At 45.0% G+C, this 19,836-nt stretch overlaps 1 protein-coding gene across 9 annotated transcripts in view; it reads left to right on the forward strand.

Moving 5' to 3' along the window:
- Window positions 1-19,836, forward strand: part of LOC128095438 (calcium-binding protein 5) — a 53,949-nt gene that overhangs the window by 25,603 nt on the left and 8,510 nt on the right. For 4 of the 9 annotated variants that reach the window (XM_052714377.1, XM_052714378.1, XM_052714380.1 and 1 more), the window contains 11 exons: window positions 451-504; window positions 3,437-3,475; window positions 3,976-4,125; window positions 4,472-4,642; window positions 5,859-5,954; window positions 7,046-7,200; window positions 9,389-9,560; window positions 10,983-11,133; window positions 11,782-11,910; window positions 13,166-13,294; window positions 14,741-16,390. In XM_052714377.1, coding sequence (XP_052570337.1) covers window positions 451-504; window positions 3,437-3,475; window positions 3,976-4,125; window positions 4,472-4,642; window positions 5,859-5,954; window positions 7,046-7,200; window positions 9,389-9,560; window positions 10,983-11,133; window positions 11,782-11,910; window positions 13,166-13,294; window positions 14,741-15,164 — 1,670 coding nt within the window. In that variant the 3' untranslated portion in view covers window positions 15,165-16,390. Of the gene's footprint in view, window positions 1-450; window positions 505-3,436; window positions 3,476-3,975; window positions 4,126-4,471; window positions 4,643-5,858; window positions 5,955-7,045; window positions 7,201-9,388; window positions 9,561-10,982; window positions 11,134-11,781; window positions 11,911-13,165; window positions 13,295-14,740; window positions 16,391-17,599; window positions 18,686-19,836 lie in introns of those variants that run through there. The other 5 variants (XM_052714383.1, XM_052714384.1, XM_052714381.1 and 2 more) reach the window with 4 other exon arrangements.

Consider the following 19,836-nt stretch of genomic DNA (forward strand, 5'->3'; position numbering starts at 1 on the left):
CTGTATCCATCTCCCAACTGCTAGGATTATAGGTGTGCACCACCATGCCCAATCAGCATATAATTTTGAGATACACTATGAAGTCCTTCATGGGTACCTCCTTCTGCACAGACAGATACAGAGCCAAGACTGAAAATGGCCCTTCCAACAATCTGGTCGTGAAGTAGGGTCCTTTGATGCCATCTCTGCACTTTTTACTTGTCTAATCTGGCTCTAAGTCCTCCCCATTCCATTTCCAGGATTTTAGAATCCACCCATACCCCTTCTTTCCCGCCAGCAGCAGCCCTCAGCCCCGAGCTATCATTGTCTGACACTATGAACCCCTCAGCTGTTCCCCACATTCCCATTCTGCTTCTGTCTATTACAGGCAGCAAGACTCAAGTGTAATGCAACCCCATTGATTCGCTCTAATTACAGGAAGTCTTAGTTTGATTTCTCTCTTCTTTACAGGTTTATGGGGAAGTGCTCTAGCTGATATTGAAGACATTAAGAAATATATTTGGGGTGAGTATTTGAGGGGACCCCAAGGGCCAAAGCCTAGAGATAGGTATCTTGTGTAAAGGAACTCATCTTCCATTCCCTTCGTGTGACAGATGAGACTACTGTCATTGTCCCTACAGTTGTATTTCCTAAGGCCACTGCTTTCTCTCAAGCCCCCTTGAGGCAGCAAGGATGGCTGCCCAGCGGCTGGGTGCAGGCTGCCTTGGCAACAGTGCTGTTTAATTACGTGTGACCTCTTTTCCCACCTTCTCTGCATCTCAGTTGCTCTGTCTACACCACACAGATGATGATAGCAGTTGCTGTAAGGGTTCAGAGAGTGAGTTCCTCTAAAGGACGAAGGATGGAGCCTGGTAGGTAAAAGCACTGGCAAACAATAGAAGTTATTATCTGTTCTAGTACATCCTTACCCCAGCCTCAAGGGATGGATGCTGCAATCACATGAATTTAAATTTTATTTATTTTGCCAGGCATGGTGGTGCACACTTTAATCCCAGCATTCAGGAGGCAGAGGCAGAAGTTCTCTGTGAGTTCGAGGCCTGCCTGGTCTGCATAGTGAGTTCCAGGGCAACCAGAACTGCATAGAGAGACCCTGTCTCAAAATTTATTTTATGTACATGGATGTTTTGTCTGCATGTATGTCTGTGTACCACATGTGTGTCTGGTGGCTGCAGAGTCCAGATGAGGGCATTGAATCACCTGGAACTGGAGTTCTACATGGTTGAGAAATGTCATGTGTGTGCTGGGTATTGAGCCTGGGTCCTCTGGAAGGGCAGGCAGTACTCTTAACCACTGAATCATCTCCCAAGCCTTCAACTTTAATTTTTTTGAGAGCCACTGAGTCGTAAGAATGCTGAGTGACTTGTGTGCTCTCATTGTCAAGTGAGTACTGATGTAGGAATGGATAGCAGTTTGTGACTGCAGCCACATCACAGCTCTGACCAGTATGATATATGCTCTGGCCAACCAAATGCTCTGTGACACCCTTTCTCCTGTAATTGAGACAACAATAACCCCCAGCCTCATGTATTAGAGGTGAGTTTTAAATGACTTAATATTTGTATGGTGCTTAGAGCAGAGCCTGGACCACAGTAATAATGTCTCATGAATATATAATAACAATGATGTAACCAGACGGAATGAGTCTGCATCTTGGTGAGTGTGAAGCCAAAACTCAACAGCCAAAAGGTGACACAGTAGAATAAAGAGGCATTACCTATTATCTGTATGGCTAAGTAGAGTCAGGCATTGATGCCAAAGTGATACCCTCTTCAAACAAAGGAAGTGTGAAGACTAGTTTGGGGAGGTCGTGAGTGTTTGGGAAGACATTTCAGGAGTGTGCACATACCTACCTGGGCATACATAATTTAAGAGGTAGAGCTGTAGCAGTGGCTTAGTGGTTAAAGCATTTGCCATGCAAGTGTGAGGACTAGAGTTTGGATCTCCAGATCCTGTGTAAATACCAGTTGGTCATGGCAGCCTGCCTGTAAATCCAGCCTTGGATGGCAGAGACATGGGATCCCTGGAGCAAACTAGCTACTAATGTAGCCATATTGGTTAGCTCTGGGTTTGACTGAGAGATATCTGCCTCAATGAGTAATGTAGGAAACAACTGAGGATGATTCCTAGCATCATCTTACATACTGCACACATGCACACACACATGATGTGATGTGCACCTTCATATGTTACCCTCATGTGACCAACACCAATATCATACCCATAAAAATGAAAAAAGGAAAAAATAAATCAGATGTATGCTGTTTAGTATGCTCAGTTTCAAATTAAAGTTCAAGAGGGAGGGATGGAAGTTGAGAATGAATCTGGGTACATGAGTGAGGCTTGGGTCAAAGATGGTGGGCAGGAATACTCTGGCTGTGCTAGCTTTCATGGTAGAGGTGGTGGGCCTCACTTAGTGCCACAGTGCTGGGCAGTTGTTTGTTGAGTTTTTGTGAGCTGACCTGTTGTAGGCCCCAAGTAAAAAAAATTCTTTCTCCAAGATGTTAGCTGCAGCCAAAGTAAAGAATATTTTGAATATGAATAATATCTATAGGAATCTCTTATCTCCAAGGCTGCCTGCCTCACTGTAGCTGCTAACAGTAAAAATAATTACTGAAAGTTTATGCCCATAACTATTCATTCTTTATTTAATACTTTGGGCCAAACATATTCAGGGTCTGTGTTTTAACATTGTTCCTTGAAAATAACATTCATCATGTGTTTGTTGGTTAAAGGCAAATTCAATGAGTCTAGAACCAGGTGTGGTGGCTCATATCTTTAATCCCAGTTCTCCAGAGGTAGAGGCAGGTGGATCTCTGAGTTCTAGGCTACCCTTGTAGGCCTGGTTTACAGAGAGTTCCAGGACAGGCAGGATTATACTGAGAAACACTGTCTTAAAACGTAATAAAACAAAAAACCAAACAAACAAAAAAGAGAGTATCTATTTCTAGCTTCCCTGTGGCTAAAGTTGGAGGTTGAGTCATACTTCATTTCCATAGTGGGTGTATGAGGATTGCTTTCTGGTGAAGAAGCCTTGATTTATAGTGGTGTGTAGTGTCTTGTCCAATTTCAAGTTACCAATATGGGTTCACTGAAGGTAGAGTTGGAGAGAAAGCATGGAATTAGGTCTTGAGATTCAGTATCAGCAAAAGCTCCAGCCTGCGGTGACCAATCCTATAAAGGAATAGCCCTAGAGAAACTTGCCTTGGACACACTCAGCACTGGGAGTGATGGTGCATGCCTGGAATCCCAGCACTTGGGAGGTGGAGGCAGGAGGATCAGGAGTTCAAGGTCATCTTTAGCTGTGTAGTGAGTTTGAGACCAGTCTGGGCAATATGAGGCCCTGTCTTATAAAACTAAGAAAAAAAACAACAACTCAACACCATAGCCATTGGCTTCATTGTACAGTTAAACTTTCTGCATTTTTACTCTCTTGCAGACATGTTAAGGGACCTGAGAGAAAAATTGAAGCAGAAAGGTAAGCACCCTGCTTTGTTGTGAACCACTGATGAGAATATGGATGAGGAATTGAATAAGCCAGCCACAGATTATGCAGAATGTCACGATTATGCTCATAGTTACCTTGTGAAATGCAATTCTTACGTCACCTGCTCAGTTGTGCTGTGTGTGTGTGTGTGTGTGTGTGTGTGTGTGTGTGTGTGTGTTCCTTCCAATAGTATGTAAAGGTGTAATGGTGGGAAAATCAGAAGCCTTGTCAAGAGGGCTCATGCCTCTGTGCTACATGGAACAAGGGAGGTGGCCTTCTGTTCTGTACTTGCCGTTTGCCAGCCAAGGTGGGCATGGGAGGAACATCCAGGTCCCTGAATTGCATGTGGGAGCTTTGTAAGTAAAATACATGGAAGCTGGGCTGGGCACACACAGCAGTGTCAGGAAAGGGGTGACAGGGAGATTTGTGTGGGGGAAGTCAGTGATGGTGTCTCCACACCCTCATGGGAGGCTACTTTTCTCTCTGAGCAGAGGCTAAAGCAGCGACATACATGGACCCTCCAGAGGTGCAGGTGGATGAAGCGCTCTTGGATTTAATGATGGCTTATGTCAAAGATCAGAATGACCCCAGCATCAAGGATAAGCTCCGGGCCCTGCAGCAGGTTCTGAGTGCTGAGAGAGGTTTGTGCATGAGGACACACTTGCAGACCACTGTGTGGCTGCGAAGGGGCTGGTGAGCATGAGGAAGGCAGGGTGTCGACACAGCCAGGTGGCCTGCCATGGCGATGCGGCCCTCTCTTCTACCCCCACCCTGTAAGTGAATGTGTGTGCCGCTAGGCCTGACCCTTCCTGAGCTTTCCTAGCCTTCCCTGAAGGATGGCATGTTTTCTCTCAGAGGAAATTATTGCTCTACAACGCAGTCCCTGTCAGGTCACCGCAAGAGATGAGGTGGAGTGGGCTAAACAGTGGCTCCTGGGAGCTGGCGTGGGTCCATCCTGAAGCGGGTCACCAGCTGGGTTTCTTGTAGCAGATGAGTCTGGCGAACAGAAATACATCTGGCTGGCTGAGATAGTCCAGAATTGGGATGAGGTCTCTCCCAAGGAGAAGGAGCAGTTTCTGGAATATCTGTTGTACTGCTTCATGAGGCCACGAGAGCTTCATGAGGGCGCCAAGCCCAGCTCGATGAGCCGGATCGGGGGTAAGAGTCAGCACTGTCAGCCTCCTCCTCTCTTGTCCCCACTGGTATCCATCACATTTCCCCATCCCTGTGACAAGTCGTCTGACACAAGCAACTTAGAGTGGTTTACTTTGACTCACAGTTGAAGGACGTATTGTCTGTCCACCAGAGGAGTGTGCGGCAGCTGGTCACATTGCCCCCCAGTCAGGAGGGGGGGGGAGAGAGAGAGAGAGAGAGAGAGGATAGATACAGACAGAGACAAAAAGAGAGAGAGAGAGAGACAGGGATCAGGAAGAAGTGAGAGAGAGACAGATAGATAGATGATAGAGACAGAGAGACAGAGACACAGTGAAAGACACAGAGAGACAGAGACAGACAGGGAGACACTGAGAGACATACACAGATAGAGAAAGAAGCAGAGAGAGACATTTACAGAGACATGGAGAGGCAGGGAGATGGAGGGAGACAGAGACAGGGAGATAAACAGAGGGAGAGAGATGGAGAGAGAGACAGAGAGACAGTGGAGAGATAGGAGAGAGAAGGGAGAGACAGGAGAGAGAGATGAGAGAGACACACAGAGAAATACACAAGAGACAGAGAGAGACTCAGAGAGAGAGACAGAGTGGAGAAACAGAGAGACAGAGATGGGGAAACAGTTTAAGAAGATACTGTCCACCATGGCAGAAGGAGTGTGAGGCAGCTGGTCACATTGCCCCTCAGTCAGGAAGCAGAGAGAGAAAGAAAGAGAGGCGCAGAGACAGAGATGCACAGAGATAGAGAGACAGAGATGTAGAGACAGAGAGACACAGAGAGAGCCAGAAAGGGAGACACACAGAGAAAGAGACAGAGAGACACAGAGAGAGACACATGGAGGGACAGAGCAAGACAGGGAGAGAGAGAGACAGAGAAACAGAGAGACAGAGAGGGAGTGAGATAGAGAGGGAGAAAAAGGCAGAGAGGGAGAAAGAGAGGGGAAGGGAGAGGGAGAGAGAGGGAGAGACAAAAGTAAGAGAGACAGAGACAAAGTAAGAGAGGTACTGGTGCTCAGCTATTTCTTCCTTTCTATTCAGTTGGGGCCCAAGCTCTTGAGATACTGCTGTCTGCTTTAAGGTGGGTCTTCCATACTCAAAACCCTCTGTCACCTTGAAGGTCAGTGCTTCGCCATAGGACTTTAGAGGCGTGCCAACCCATACCATCCCATGATACTTACTTTGTACCTTTCAATTTCTGCATCTAGGTCTAATCCAGGATGTTTTTACTTTTCTGAGTAAAACTGGAATTTGTTGTTGGAGGTGGGAGTGGGGAACTGTCTACAACTTCCTCTATAAACACGGTAAGAATACTCCCCCTTTTGTCTTCTAATCTCTCACAGGCTGTGGTAAGCTGTGGAGGACTAGGGGCATGAGTGGTCTCAGCTCGTCTCTTTCCTGGAGGTGTGGAGGTGGGGATGGCATGGTGCTCAATGGTCTGAATGGCAGAGCTTCTCCATGGTAGTGGTTCACAGTGAGTCACAGTCTTTTTGGTATCAATAGAAGGCGTGATAATGCTCCTGAAATGTTGGTGTTTTCCTCTGACTCTGAAAAGATGTAGACATCCACCATAGTTTATCCTTTCATGATCTGACCTTCATCATTGAGATAGAAGAGACACTAGCCTGTGGGGTACTCTTAGATCACTTTATAGTTTTTACAAACTTCTGTCTTGCTGTATGAATGCCTTCTTTCAAGATTATGCCAATCCCCAAACATTTAAAGTCCATTTACCACTCTTCCATGATAAGACTACATACTGCCAACATCTTGTGCCTTAATGGCTTTGTAGTTTAGGAAAAGGTGAGTTCCCTAGGAAGATGAGCTCCGCAATGTTGTTAGCTTGGTCAGTACCATACATGGCTTGAGAAGTTGCATCACTCTATTTTTGCTGGTTATAACAAAATACCCCAGGCTGTGTGCTTTATAAAGAAAAAAAGTTTATTTAACTCATTAGGAGATGAAAGTCCAAGATGAGGTGGCCCCATCTGTTCATCCTCTGTTTTGAGTGTTCCTGGTTGCAACATAATGTGATGGAGAAGCCGTGTGTAGAAGGGACATAGTCATAGGTGGATGGGCCTCATTGTATAAATACTTTGCTCTCTAAAGAGCTAATTTACTGCAACACAAATCCCTTCTAAGGCTGGTGCCTCCACATTCAAATAGGTCCATCTGTTAAAAGGTTCCTCCACAGCACTTCACACTTCAAACCAATCTTCCTGTGCACGGGTCTCCGAGGAGCACACTCAAACCATGTCCAAACACCAGCAGAAGTGAACCCTAACTGGACATGGGTCTCTACTCACCTCTCAGAGACAACAGCTCTGTCTGCTCAAACTGCCTCCTGTACCTACATTCTGACCTTAGATTAGACAAGTTCTTTTCCTGGTTTTAGGTAACATCACAGATGAGGCCATGCAGAGCCGGGAGTTTCTGCATCTGGTGGACGCTGGTTTAGCCATCAACACTCCCTACCCGCTTGTTCTGCCTCCGGTTCGTGAAGCTCACCTCATCCTCTCGTTTGACTTCAGTGCTGGGGACCCACTAGAGGTAAGTGAAAAGAAACTTTCGTATTTGAGGGAAGGAGATGAGATGGCCTGGGCAGAGATGGGGCTGTTCAGGAAGGAACTCAGGGTCTGGTTGGGAGGTGGACATTGGGCAGTTGTTGTCTGCGGGCACTATGGCATGTACATCCCCCACATCGTGCATAGACACACATAATGATCATATATTTAAAAACTATAAAGATACTTGCTGGCTGGCAAGATGGCTCAGCCGATAAAGGTGCTTGCTGCCATCCTCCAGACCCATGTGGTGGATCTCATAAGTTGTCTTCTGATGCCACACACACACTGTAGCACACACATGCACAAACACACACACACATACACACACACACACAAAGTACATTTAGTATGGGTTTATGTATCTTGTCTTTAAAATATACACACTTACAGCTGGGCAGAGGCAGGCAGTGTGAGTTCGAGGCCAGCCTGGTCTACAGAGCGAGATCCAAGTCAGGCACCAAAACTACACAGAGAAACCCTGTCTCGAAAAAAACCACACACACACACACACACACACACACACACACACACACACACACACTTACATAATATACATTTGCATCTCTTATGCAATGTATACATATATAAAAGTATATTTATGTTTGATTAAACTCAGATCATCAGTCTTGGTGGCAAATGCCTTTACCTGCTTAGTCTTATTGCTGGTGGGCAAAGATTTATATTTCACATTTATGTTTTTTTTTGCTGGCTGTGTTACTTGGATCTGAAATGTACCCCAGAAGTTAGTAACTTCTACCCCATGTGTTTGTACTTGATCCTTAGGGTGTAGAGATTGGAGAGTGTCAGATGATTGGGGAGATACGCCTAGTGCAGTGTTCTCAGTCTTCCTAACTCTGTGACCCTTTAACACAGTTCCTCATATTGTGGGGACCCCAACCATACAATTATTTTCATTGCTACATCATAACTGTCATTTTGCTACTGTTACGAATCCAAATGTAAATATCTGTGTTTTCTGATGACCTTAGGTGACCCCTGTGAAACTGTTATTCAGCCCCTAAAGATGTCGACACCCATAGGTTGAGAAACACTGGTTTAGTGGGAGGTTCCTAGTTCACTGGGCTCATGCTCTCAAAGGACAGCATGATCCTTTCTCTTTCTGTTATCTGTCTGCCTTGTGAGGTGAGCAGTTTTGCTCTGTCATACACTCCTACCATGTGGCCAAGTGATCATTGTAGCAGGAATCTTAGAGAGTCTTATTAATAAAATCAAATCCAGGGCCAGTTATTGGGGTGAACACTGGAAGATCAGAGAGACAGAACAAGCCACAGCTAACCTCACCTGGCCAACTTCTCAGCTGGTCTTGTTTCCTCAGACTGGAAGCTTTTGTGTCCTCATCCCAGTGGCTCTCAGCTGAACTGTGCTGCTCGAAAGCCTGAACGCTTAACCAGCCAAATGCTTAATCAGCCAAATGCTTCTAGCTTCTGGTCCTCACGCCTTATATACCTTTCTGCTTTCTACCACCACTCCCTGGGATTAAAGGCTGGCTTTCTGGGATTAAAGGCATGATGAGTCACCATGCCTGTCTGTATCCTTGAATACATGGATTTCTGCCTCTGGAATGCTAGGATTAAAGGCGTATGCTACCATTGCCTATCCTTTATGTTTAATATTGTGGCTGCTCTGCCTCTGACCCCAGATAAGTTTATTAGAATGCACAATATTTGGGGGAATACAATACCACAGATCATGGCCTGGAACCTCCAAGCCTTGAACCCAAACCAACGTTTTCTCTTTGTAAGCTGATTGTGTTGGGTGTTTGGCTGACTGACTTCCATGGTAACCATTAAGCTATTTAAAATCACATGCATGGCTGACTTTCCATTTCTGTTAGCCAGCAATGGAAACTAGCTTTCTCTGTCACCATCCACCATCCCTGTGAGGTAGATGTTAAAGAGTCTTTCAGGGAGGAAATGAGATTGGCTGGTTCTGAATATCTGTGGATGCCCCCTCATCTGAGCACATTGTCCTTCATAAAGACCCCAAGGTTATTCTCAAGCCTAGAAGAAACTATTCATTGTCCCACAGTGAATGGGAGATGTCTTCTGTGCAAAACCAAACCAAAAACAACCATGCACTTCCCAGCCTCCTCCTGAGGTCTTTGGTGAGGTTCCTGTGTGTCTCAAGACCTCCTATTCTCCCCTTCTCAGACCATCAGGACCACAGCAGACTACTGCCGATGCCATGCAATCCCCTTTCCTGAAGTGAGAGAGGATCAGCTGAAGGAATGGGCCAAAGCCCCAGCGAGCTGCTACATCCTCAGAGGGGAGACTGGACCTGTTGTCATGCATTTTACTCTGTTCAACAAAAACAACTGTGGAGGTAGGTGTGGGAGGAAGAGCAGGGTAAGGAGCCATGGGATCCAGGCTGGGTGGGGCTGTATCTTAGGGATGCCTGGTCCACACTTCAACATCTAAAACTCATCCTGTCGACCCTGGGGCCTCCAAAAGGATGTCATGTTTTCTGTTTCTGTCTTAGACATTTCTACCTGTTTCCTCCTTTTGTTGGGACGTTCTGGTCTAGCTGGATGTCTGGCTCCTTCTACCTGGGCACTCCACATTTATTATCTAGTCCTAGGTGAACAGTTCTAGGTGGATCTTAGCATGTAGCATGGCCATCCTGTCAGTCTCAGCCCTGCTGCTTATCCCACTGGACTCTCTGGAGCTCTCTGCCACTCTGCCTTTGGGGTGGGGTTCCCTATAAGGGATAAAGTATAAAGCCTGTCTTTTTTTCTTTCTGTAGTAGTGTCTCACTATAATTGCTGAAGCTGGCTTTGAGCTCAGGATCCCCTTCCTTCAACCCTCCAAGTGCTGACATTGTGTCCATCACTTTACCTGTTCCTTTCTACTGGCCTTTGTTTTGCTTTAAAGATTTATTTTTGTTATTTCCAGTTATGTGTATGTGTGTTTGTCTGTCTGTCCATGTGAGTGCAGATGCCCAAGGAGGACAGAAGCACTGGATCCTTTGGAGCTGGAATTACAGAAGGTTATGAATCACCTGACATGGGTGCTGGATATTGAACTCCAGTCCTCTGAAAGAGCAGTTTGAGATCTGTCTAGCTATTTCTCCAGCCCCCATTAAATTTATTTCTAAGGCAGAGTCTCACTGTGAAGTTTAGCCTTAGCTCAAACTCATAATCTTCCTGCCTTGGTCTCCAAGTGCTACTATGCTATGTGTGCACTACCATGCCCAGCTAGTGTATGTACTTTCTTACTTCTTTTAGTTTTTTTGCAAAGATGTTTTATTTTTATTTTATGTGTATGGGTGTTTTGTCTGCATGTATGCTTGTATACCATGTGTGTGCCTGGTGCCCAAGGAAGCCAGAAGAGGGCATCAGATCTTTTGGAACTAGAGTTACAGATGGTGTGAGCCACCATGTAGGTGCTAGGAATTGAGCCCATTCCCTCTGGAAGAGCAGTTATTACTCCTAAGTGCTGAGTTATCTCTCCAGCCCTTTCTCTTCCTTCCTTTAACAAATATTTATTAGTTACCTACATTGGCCATTGTTCCCGGCAATACAGGTTAATATGAAAATGGAGGCATTTTTTTCTTCCTTGTGTAGGTATGGAGAACAGATAGTAAAACACATGCTTCACTTTATAAAGTGATTTACCAACATCTCTTTGTTTATAAAGCCAAGTGTGCCAGCTGGATTTGGGCCAGAAACATAGTTTAGCAGCTCCTGACATAAACGGACACAATCCTAACTTGACAAATGTTCTCCTTGGTTTGGTTCTATTTCAGATGACATTGAGACGTGGAGAAAGAAATATGACACAATGAAACTCTCTGACTCCTACACACCAGATCTGGTGAAAGATTTGCTGAGAGTGTCTAAGGAAAATGTCCAGATGAATAAGGATAATATCCTTAATGAGATGAGGAAAATAGCTGTGTGAGTATCAGGCTGTATCAGCAGCTGTAATGGCCCTGACCTCTGAGTTGGATCTAGGGAATATCTATTGCAGAGCTAACTTTCAGTACATCTGGTGGGAGGATTGTAGGTGTGGCTGGCAATTGAGCTCCTGCCTAGAATCCCCCAGTGAGGGGCTGGGGGTGTGACTCAGTAGTAGAGGCCCTGCCTAGAATCCCTCAGCGAGGGGCTGTTGGTATGGCTCAGTGGTAGATGCCCTGCCTAGAATTCTCCAGTGAGGGGTTGGGGGTGTGGCTCAGTTACAGGGTACTTGTTTAGTGTGTATGGGACCCTGGGTTCCATCCTCCGTAATAAAATAAAAATTTGTGGGAAGAGAGAAACTGTTTCTTACCATTGGAGCTTGTATCTGTGTATGGGAGAAGACAGGCAGTGGATGGTGTTGGAGTGAGTGGCTTTCTGAAGCACAAAGCAGAGTGGACCAGGTTGCTATGACTGTTGGTGCTTGCTTTGGGGACCAAATGTGTGATGGTTTTCTAATAGCCTAAGAGTATGCACTGAATGGACACCCCATCACAGCCTTTCACAGCTGACATTGAGGCCCCAGTCACTGCCATGGCCCAGAAATGTCTGTCAGATGACATTCAGAGCTGCTTTTCATTCCACTCTCAGGAAACCTGTCAACTTCCCACGGGTGACTAAGGAGGACTGCTGGGGAGACACAGAGCAGCATGCCCAAAGCTCTCGGACTGTGGAGATCAAGATGTCCAACAACACGGACATAACATTCAGTGAGCCCTTGTAAGTTTCATCCTTGTCTTGTCCTCTCAAGTCCTGCCCTAAGTTATCCCTACGCCTCATGTGTGATCGGTGGCATCTCTGCAGTAGCTCAGTGTGTGATGGCAGATCAGAGAGGTGTGGCCAGTTCAAGCCTCAGCTTCCCTTCTATAAAGATTTCACAGCAAGTGTGCTAAAAGTTTGTAATGATCTTACTTAAAAAAATTATCTTATATGTATACATACTTTGTCCTGCATGCATGCACGTGCACTGTGTGTGCAGTGCCAGTGGAGGCCGGAAGAGGGCATGAGATCCCCTGGAACTGGAATTACAGATGGTTGTGAGCTGCCGTGTGGGTGCTGGGAATCAAACCCAGGTCCTCTGAAAGAGCAGCAAGTATTCTTAACTGCCAAGCCATCAATCTTACTTTAGAAAATGTAGTGTTTTTACTTTTTCTTTGAGAATTTCATAACGTGTATATGATATATTTTCATCATATTTACTCTCCAACCCCCCTCTAATTTTTCCCAGATGCCCCCAGATCCCACTCCAGACTTCATGTCCAGTTTTTTTTAACCCACTGAATTCATTTGGTGCTACCCATATGTGTGTGGGTGTGGGGTCATCCACTGAGCTTGGCCTTAGACCTAACAGGATGACATCCCTAAAGAAAATAGGTTGCTGTAGTCGGAAGTTTTCTCCGGTCGTTCCCGGCCCTGCATTTGGGACGAATGAATCTCTCCCTCCTGTGTCCTGTAGCCACTTGGTTCCACGTGAACACACAGAGGCTTATATTATTTACAAACTGTATAGCTTAATGGCTCATGCTTCTTGCTAGTTAGCTCTTATACCTTAAATTAACCCATTTCTATTAATCTATGTTTTGCCACGTATTCTGTGGCTTACCAGTCTGCTGGCATGTTATTACTCCAGAGGCAGCTGGCGTCTCTTCCTCTCCTTTTCTTCTTCATGTCTATCTGCTTAGATTTCCGCCTGCCTCTAAGCTGCCTTGCCATAGGCCAATGCAGCTTTATTTATCAACCAATCAGAGCAACACATATTCACAGCATACAGAAAGACATCCCACAGCAGGTTGCTATGGCTCTTGGTGCCACCTTGGGGACCAAATGTCTGATGGTTTTCTAATAACCTAAGAGTATGCACTGAATGGACACCCCATCACAGCCCTTCACAGCTGACATTGAGGCCCCAGTCACTGCCATGACCCAGAAATGTCTATCAGATGACATTCAGAGCTGCTTTTCATTCCACTCTCAGGAAACCTGTCAACTTCCCATGGGTGACTAAGGAGGACTGCTGGGGAGACACAGAGCAGCATGCCCAAAGCTCTCGGACTGTGGAGATCAAGATTTCCAACAACACGGACATAACATTCAGTGAGCCCTTGTAAGTTCCACCCTTGTCTTGTCCTCCCAAGTCCTGCCCTAAGTTATCCCTATGCCTCATATGTGATTGGTGGGCATCTCTGCAGTAGCTCAGTGTGTGATGGCAGATCAGATAGATGTGGCCAGTTCAAGCCTCAGCTTCCCTTCTATAAAGATTTCACAGCAAGTGTGCAAAAAGTTTGTAATGATCTTACTTAAAAAAATTACCTTATATGTATACATACTTTGTCCTTCATGCATACACGTGCACTGTGTGTGCAGTGCCAGTGGAGGCTGGAAGAGGGCATGAGATCCCCTGGAACTGGAATTACAGATGGTTGTGAGCTGCCGTGTGGGTACTGGGAATCAAACCCAGGTCCTCTGAAAGAGCAGCAAGTGTTCTTAACTGCCAAGCCATCAATCTTACTTTGGAAAATGTAATGTTTTTACTTTTTCTTTGAGAATTTCATAACGTGTATATGATATATTTTCATCATATTTACTCTCCAAAACCCCCTCTAATTCTTACCAGATGCCCCCAGATCCCACTCCAGACTTCATGTCCAATTTTTTAAAATAATCCACTGGAGCTTGGTCTGTAGAGCTACCAGGATGACATTCCTAAAGAAAACAGCTTCTCTCTCTGCCAGAAGAAATCAGTTTTCTAAGTAGCTCCTCATGTAGGGGTGTGGGCTTGTGTGCCCCTCCCCAACCCACTAGGGGCTGTGGACTGGCTTGATCGTGTGCAGGTAACCACAGCTGCTGTGAGTAGTTGAATGCAGCATTCCTGCCCAGAGCAATCTTATCTTTTGAGGACCTGCTTGTCTTTCATCATCTTGTGGGTTTCCTTTAGTGGAAGGAGTTGCCACTGGCTTGATGGTGGGACACTCCTCCCCCAGTGTGAGCACCATGTCATGTGGCAGAGGTGAACATAGTTTCTCACAGATGCCTGTGGTCACAAGCAATGAACTTGGTTTTCTTGTTATCAAGCACTTAAATGGTGCACAGGTGAATCAGGGTTGCAAAGCACGGGGAAAGAGTGCTAGCCATGATGTCTGTGGGAACAGACTTCCATATAAAGGAAAACCACATCCGAAGAATCTGCAGTAGGATGACTTTAACCTATTGAATAAGGAGGAGGAAAGCTATTAGCGTGGCTCAGTGTGAAGATGTAGAAAACATGGAATACAATATGATGTGGCTTCTGACATTAACTCCTTGCCTCAATCTGAACAGTTGTCCCTAGACTTGACATCATTAGATACACAAATATTTACACAATAAGCATAGGTGATGGGAACACCCCTTAGGCAGTGGAGTTGAGATTAAATGTAGGTATTCTTGTGGAATAAGGAACTTTCTTTCTTTGAACCCATGCATAGTCTATAGAGGCCTCCAGATCTATTTTTCTCCAACATGCAAGGCCACCTGCTTATAACAATAGTGACCTGTAACTCCTCTCTCCCAGATACTACTTGCAGAGTGGGCGTGTACTAGTGGACCCACCACCTCTGCTGTCTCCAGAGTCCACCATCAACTGCTCCTTTGTGAAGAAGAACTCCAGCTTCCAGGGCACTGTGGGCATACTGGTCTACCAGGGCCCAAGTGTTCACTTTGCATTGCTGTTCTCTGTTCCCTTCAACTATGCCCTTCACAGAATTGAGTTTGCCTTAGCCATCATAACTGAGCCAGTCTCCAGAGACCTGGAGAGGGTCTTTGATGACATCATTCAGGGCAAAGGGTCTCCGGAGCTAAAGGCAGCAAAGTATGATCTTCAGATTCCTCATGGGACCCTGAAGCTGGAACACGATTCCTTGATCATTAGAGCCACAATGTCCAACATCCATGTGGCTAAACTGGATGTAGTGGTTGAGACCAAAAAAGCTCCTTAAAAGTCTCTTTCCTCCATCTATAGCTGCTTGTTTTATACTTCCAGTCAGATTGCTTGGCTCTGTAAAAAGAGAGACCTCAACTGAAATCATGGTCTATCTCTGCAGAGCCAAGGAACTCTAAGAAGACAACTATTCTGTAAATGCTTGCTGCTTGACCAACAGATTGATGATGCATTTCTTAGTCCCTCAGCACCCTCCTGCATCCTGTGTCACCCATGATGTATCCTTTATTCTTCATTCCCTGCCATGCTGTTGTGGCTTGCCTTCCACACTTTCCTCCCTCAACAACTTACCTTCATTGGCTGTCTTGTCTGCTGCCTCACCCTTCCATTCTACTCCTTCCACTGGTAAATCAGTGGCCAAGCTTGATGGCTCCGCATCTGACTTGGGTCCTGGCCCCACAATTTGCTCACTATCAGAACACAGGCAAGTCCTTTCACATGTGAGCCTTCCTTTCACCATCTGTGGAGTAGATAATTGTGTCTGTGTCCTGGGGGGCTCATATGAATTAAGTCCTAAGACCTTAGACCAGCTCTGGTAAAGGCAAAGTTTTCAAGAGGCATTACTTGTTCTTTTTCCTCAAGCTAATATTCTTTTCTTTTGATTAAAACATTGTAGTTTTTAGATGGCATATAAGATAATTGGGTTCATCATGGCTTTCTGTAGCCATAGATAATTGTATTTGTTAGTATTTGTTCCCCATTACCTCCCTTTGGCCCTACTTCCTTCTCATGTGGGTCTCCTTCCTCCCTCCAAAATACCGGCTCCTGCGCTTGTGTCATATGTATGTGTGCATAAATATGTATTTTAACCTAAATTCTGCATATAAAAGAAGACATGCAATGTTTGTCTTTTTTCTCTCCTAATTTCCCTCTTGTCCTTCATCTCTTTGGACTTCTCTCCTGACACCAAATTGTCCCCCTTTCACTTTTACAACATCCGTAATACATAGAGGTAGATAAGACAAAGAAACAGATAGGTGGTAGATGGTAGATGTGAGGCATATAGATAATACAGATAATTAGTAGATAGTGATAAATAGATGACAGAAGAATGATAGTAGGTAGATATTGAGATAGCTGTTACACTTAGGAAGGAAAACATGATAGTTGTCTTTTTGAGGTTGGGTTATTTTGCTTAACATGGTGGACTCCAGGTCTGTCCATTTCCCACAAACAATGTAACCTCGCTCTTCTTGATGGCTCAATAAATGTTAAAGACTGCTAGAGTTGAATTGTTTATTTCTTCTAAAAAGTAGATGGCATACCTCACGTGCTTGTAGACATGACATTAAAAGGAAATGGGGAGTTTTCACATGTGAACCAATTAAGATGAGATGACTAGGGTGGGTGCTACTCCACTGTGAACATGGTTGCTGGTAGCAATGGCCATATCAGAGGTGCAGCAGATGGCAACCCAAGTTCAGAGGTCAGTCCACCAGAAGAATATCTCTGATGGATATGTCTCATTCAAGCAACACTTAATGAGAATGCAGACTCCAGACTGTATTTTGCTTCTGTTGTCTCCCTGCATACTTGCTGCTGCTATGTATGCAGTGTGGGGAGTTCCCCACTGCCTGTATTATTATGTATTCATCTCATAAATACATTTCATCTGTTGGGCATTTACATCTGTGGATGGTCAGGAAGATGATTTCTGCTTAAGCTGTGTAATTTTGATGAATAGAAATAATATTAGGTTATTTTTCATAAGTAGGCCTATTGTTCCACGAGGACTGTGAGATACTTAGGACCTGTTTTATATCATAGCTCAGGCAGACATTGGAAAATAGTTGTATCTGCCCAGCTCTAAGACAGCTTTCGTGCCATTAGCTGATTGAATGCTTCAAAGTAACTTTAGATTAAGTCCAGGTATCTTGCTAATGGTTTTTTTAGATAAATATCCCCTATCTTAGTTCACAAGGACATACGAGCTACCTGGCTAGGTCGTGTATACAAAAAGCCCAATTATTACTAGCTAGCAAATGATTTAGTCCTTGCACCCATTCCTGGCCTCAATTTGTGAAAATATATCCTGACTAGTCAAGGCTACAGAAAATAGCTTGACTGTATAGCCCCTAATGTGGGCTGTGGATGTTTTTAGATAATTAGAAGTTACACGCAGGACAGAAAAAATGTATTTTAAAACTTAAAAAACTTTGCTTTGGAGAATGCCAGAGTGAGCTCATATTAAGAAAATGAAGGTAAACCTGACTTCCAACTAAAGCATTTATGGCATCTTGTCCTGCGAGTCTAAAAATAGGATAGCGGGCGGCGGCGGCGCACGCCTTTAATCCCAGCACTTGGGAGGCAGAGCCAGGCGGGTCTCTGTGAGTTCAAGGCCAGCCTGGGCTACAGAGAGAGTTCCAGGACAGGCACCAAAACTACACAGAGAAACCCTGTCTCAAAAAAAACAAACAAACAAAAAACAAAAACAAAAGCAAAACTCCAAAAAATAAGATATATGCACAAATTTCTTATTTTTCTTAAACTCCTCAGTAGTTTAGCTTTATTTATCTCTAGATAAATAAAAATAACTGTTTTTTTTTCCTGGAAGCTGCAGCTGTGAGATTACAGCCCACCAATTAGGAAGCTGAGATTTATTGCATGTGTGCTGTCGGGATGACTCTTCTCTTGTCATTTACTTAAGGAATGGAGTGTGACCTTAAAATGTCACTCCTATATTCAACATGAAAGAGTCTGTTGAATATATATAGCTGTGAAGAACAAAGAGATAGAGAGCAACATGAGAGAATAAAGAAAAGTGACCATCAGAATAAGTGTGAATGTGGTTCCTTCCCTAAAAGCCCTTAGATGGAAAAAAGTCTTAGCTTCATGACACTGGATTCCTTGCAAGCCCTGTGTCAGCTGCCTACTGAAGAGAGAAGCTTTTCTAGTCAAGGTCAAGTGCACTAAATATTTGGAAGGCAGTTTGGCAACATATCTATTTAGCAAAACAACAGTATGTAGGCTCCCCTTAAGATCTGTGACCTCCTGGTATCAAGGATTCTTGCACCCTGCTCCTTTGAGCACATGACTGACTTAGGAAATACCACATCTGTCCTTTCCATCTTTCAGTCACCAAAGGTCAGGCTTAGATGAGTGTTCAAAATGCTTGTTGGAACAGCAAATGAGCGGAGGCTTCACTCTAATCCCCATATCAAAATGTACTATCCAATTCTGTTCTGGGGATAAAAGAGTTTCAGAGGCCCACACTAGCTCTCCCCTCCCATCTCACTCCAGCCAGATGGGGAGGTAGGAAGAGCTCCTATCCACTGTCTGATGAGAGATTTCCCATGAGCTGTCACAGATCTGTCACAGGGACTGAGGGAGAGGCCAAGAGAGGCAGGAAGAACTGGCAAAGGACTGAGACAATCAGGAAGCTGGGCTGCCTGCTGCAGGGGAGCAGGAAGGAGGGGCCATCTTGACATCAGAGCTTGGTGAACTCTACCTGCCCCCATGCAGTTTCCCATGGGCCCTGCCTGCATCTTTTTGAGGAAGGGCATTGCTGAGAAGCAGCGGGTGAGGTGGGGATGATGCAGAAAGGTTGTGGGAAGAGCAAAGGGTCCTGGGGCCTGGGGAGAAGGAAGGAGTATGCAAGTGCTGAGCAACAAGGGAAGCTGGTGAAGAGAGCACAGCATGAACTGAGCTCAGGTAGCACTGTGTGGGCACAAGGGTCAGAAGTCAGGAGCAAGGGGGGATGGTGGAGTGAGAGAAATGTAAACGGGAGATGGGATAGAGCCATTGTTGATAACATCATTGTTTTCTATGGGAAATCAAACAGTGATGATGGTGATGATGGTAATGGTGCTGCTGCTGCTGCTGCTGGTGGTGATGACAAATGTATATGGTGGAGGTGGTGGTGATGCTCATGACAATGGTGATTGTGATGGTGCTGCTGCTGCTTTATGGTGATGGTGTTGATGATCCTGATGATGGTATTAACAACAGCTACTGCTTATTGAGTCTTTCTGTGTGCCTAGTCCTGTGCAAAATAGTTTACATGCCTGATGGCATTCAGTCCTTAGAACAGCACACGAGGTTGGGTATAATTTCATTCCTGTTTTACAAGGGAGCACACTGAGACCATTAAATCATGAAGTATTTTGCTTTAAGTCTATAGAGTTAATGAGTGTCACGATTTTATTTATTTATTTACTTATTTATTTATTGATGTACTTACTTATTTACTTACTCAATCTTGTTTGATTCTTAGGAACATGGTCTTCCTTGTAAGGCTTTAGAATCACCCAAAAGGGGAAGAAAAAAAGGAGAGGATAGAGAGGGAAGAGGAGAAGATGGAAGGGGAGAGAAGAGAAGGTGACACAGGTCACGGTATGGGGCAAGGCAGGGCAGGGAAGTGAAGATAGGAGAAAGGAAGTGAAGGGAAGATAGGGGAGGGAGAGAGGAGGGAAGGCAAGAGATTACTTGGGAAGAAAAGAAGAAAGAGAATCCAAAGTGAGGAGGTCTCAAATTATAAGGTTGATAAGGAGTAAATTCCCCGACACTATGCCTGCTAACCAAGCTTACCCTTGGGTGTACTCATGAGTAGGGAACCATGACCAGCAATTCTCAGATGTGAGACTGACACTGAACATTCTTCAGGAACCACCCTGAACACTTGTTTCACAGAAGGGGATGTTCACCCTGGGAAGGAGCATGGCGGTTCTGGA

The sequence above is a fragment of the Peromyscus californicus genome, unplaced genomic scaffold (assembly GCF_007827085.1).
Source record: "Peromyscus californicus insignis strain IS unplaced genomic scaffold, ASM782708v3 Scaffold_4__1_contigs__length_199733344, whole genome shotgun sequence".
Classification (NCBI taxonomy): domain Eukaryota; kingdom Metazoa; phylum Chordata; class Mammalia; order Rodentia; family Cricetidae; genus Peromyscus; species Peromyscus californicus.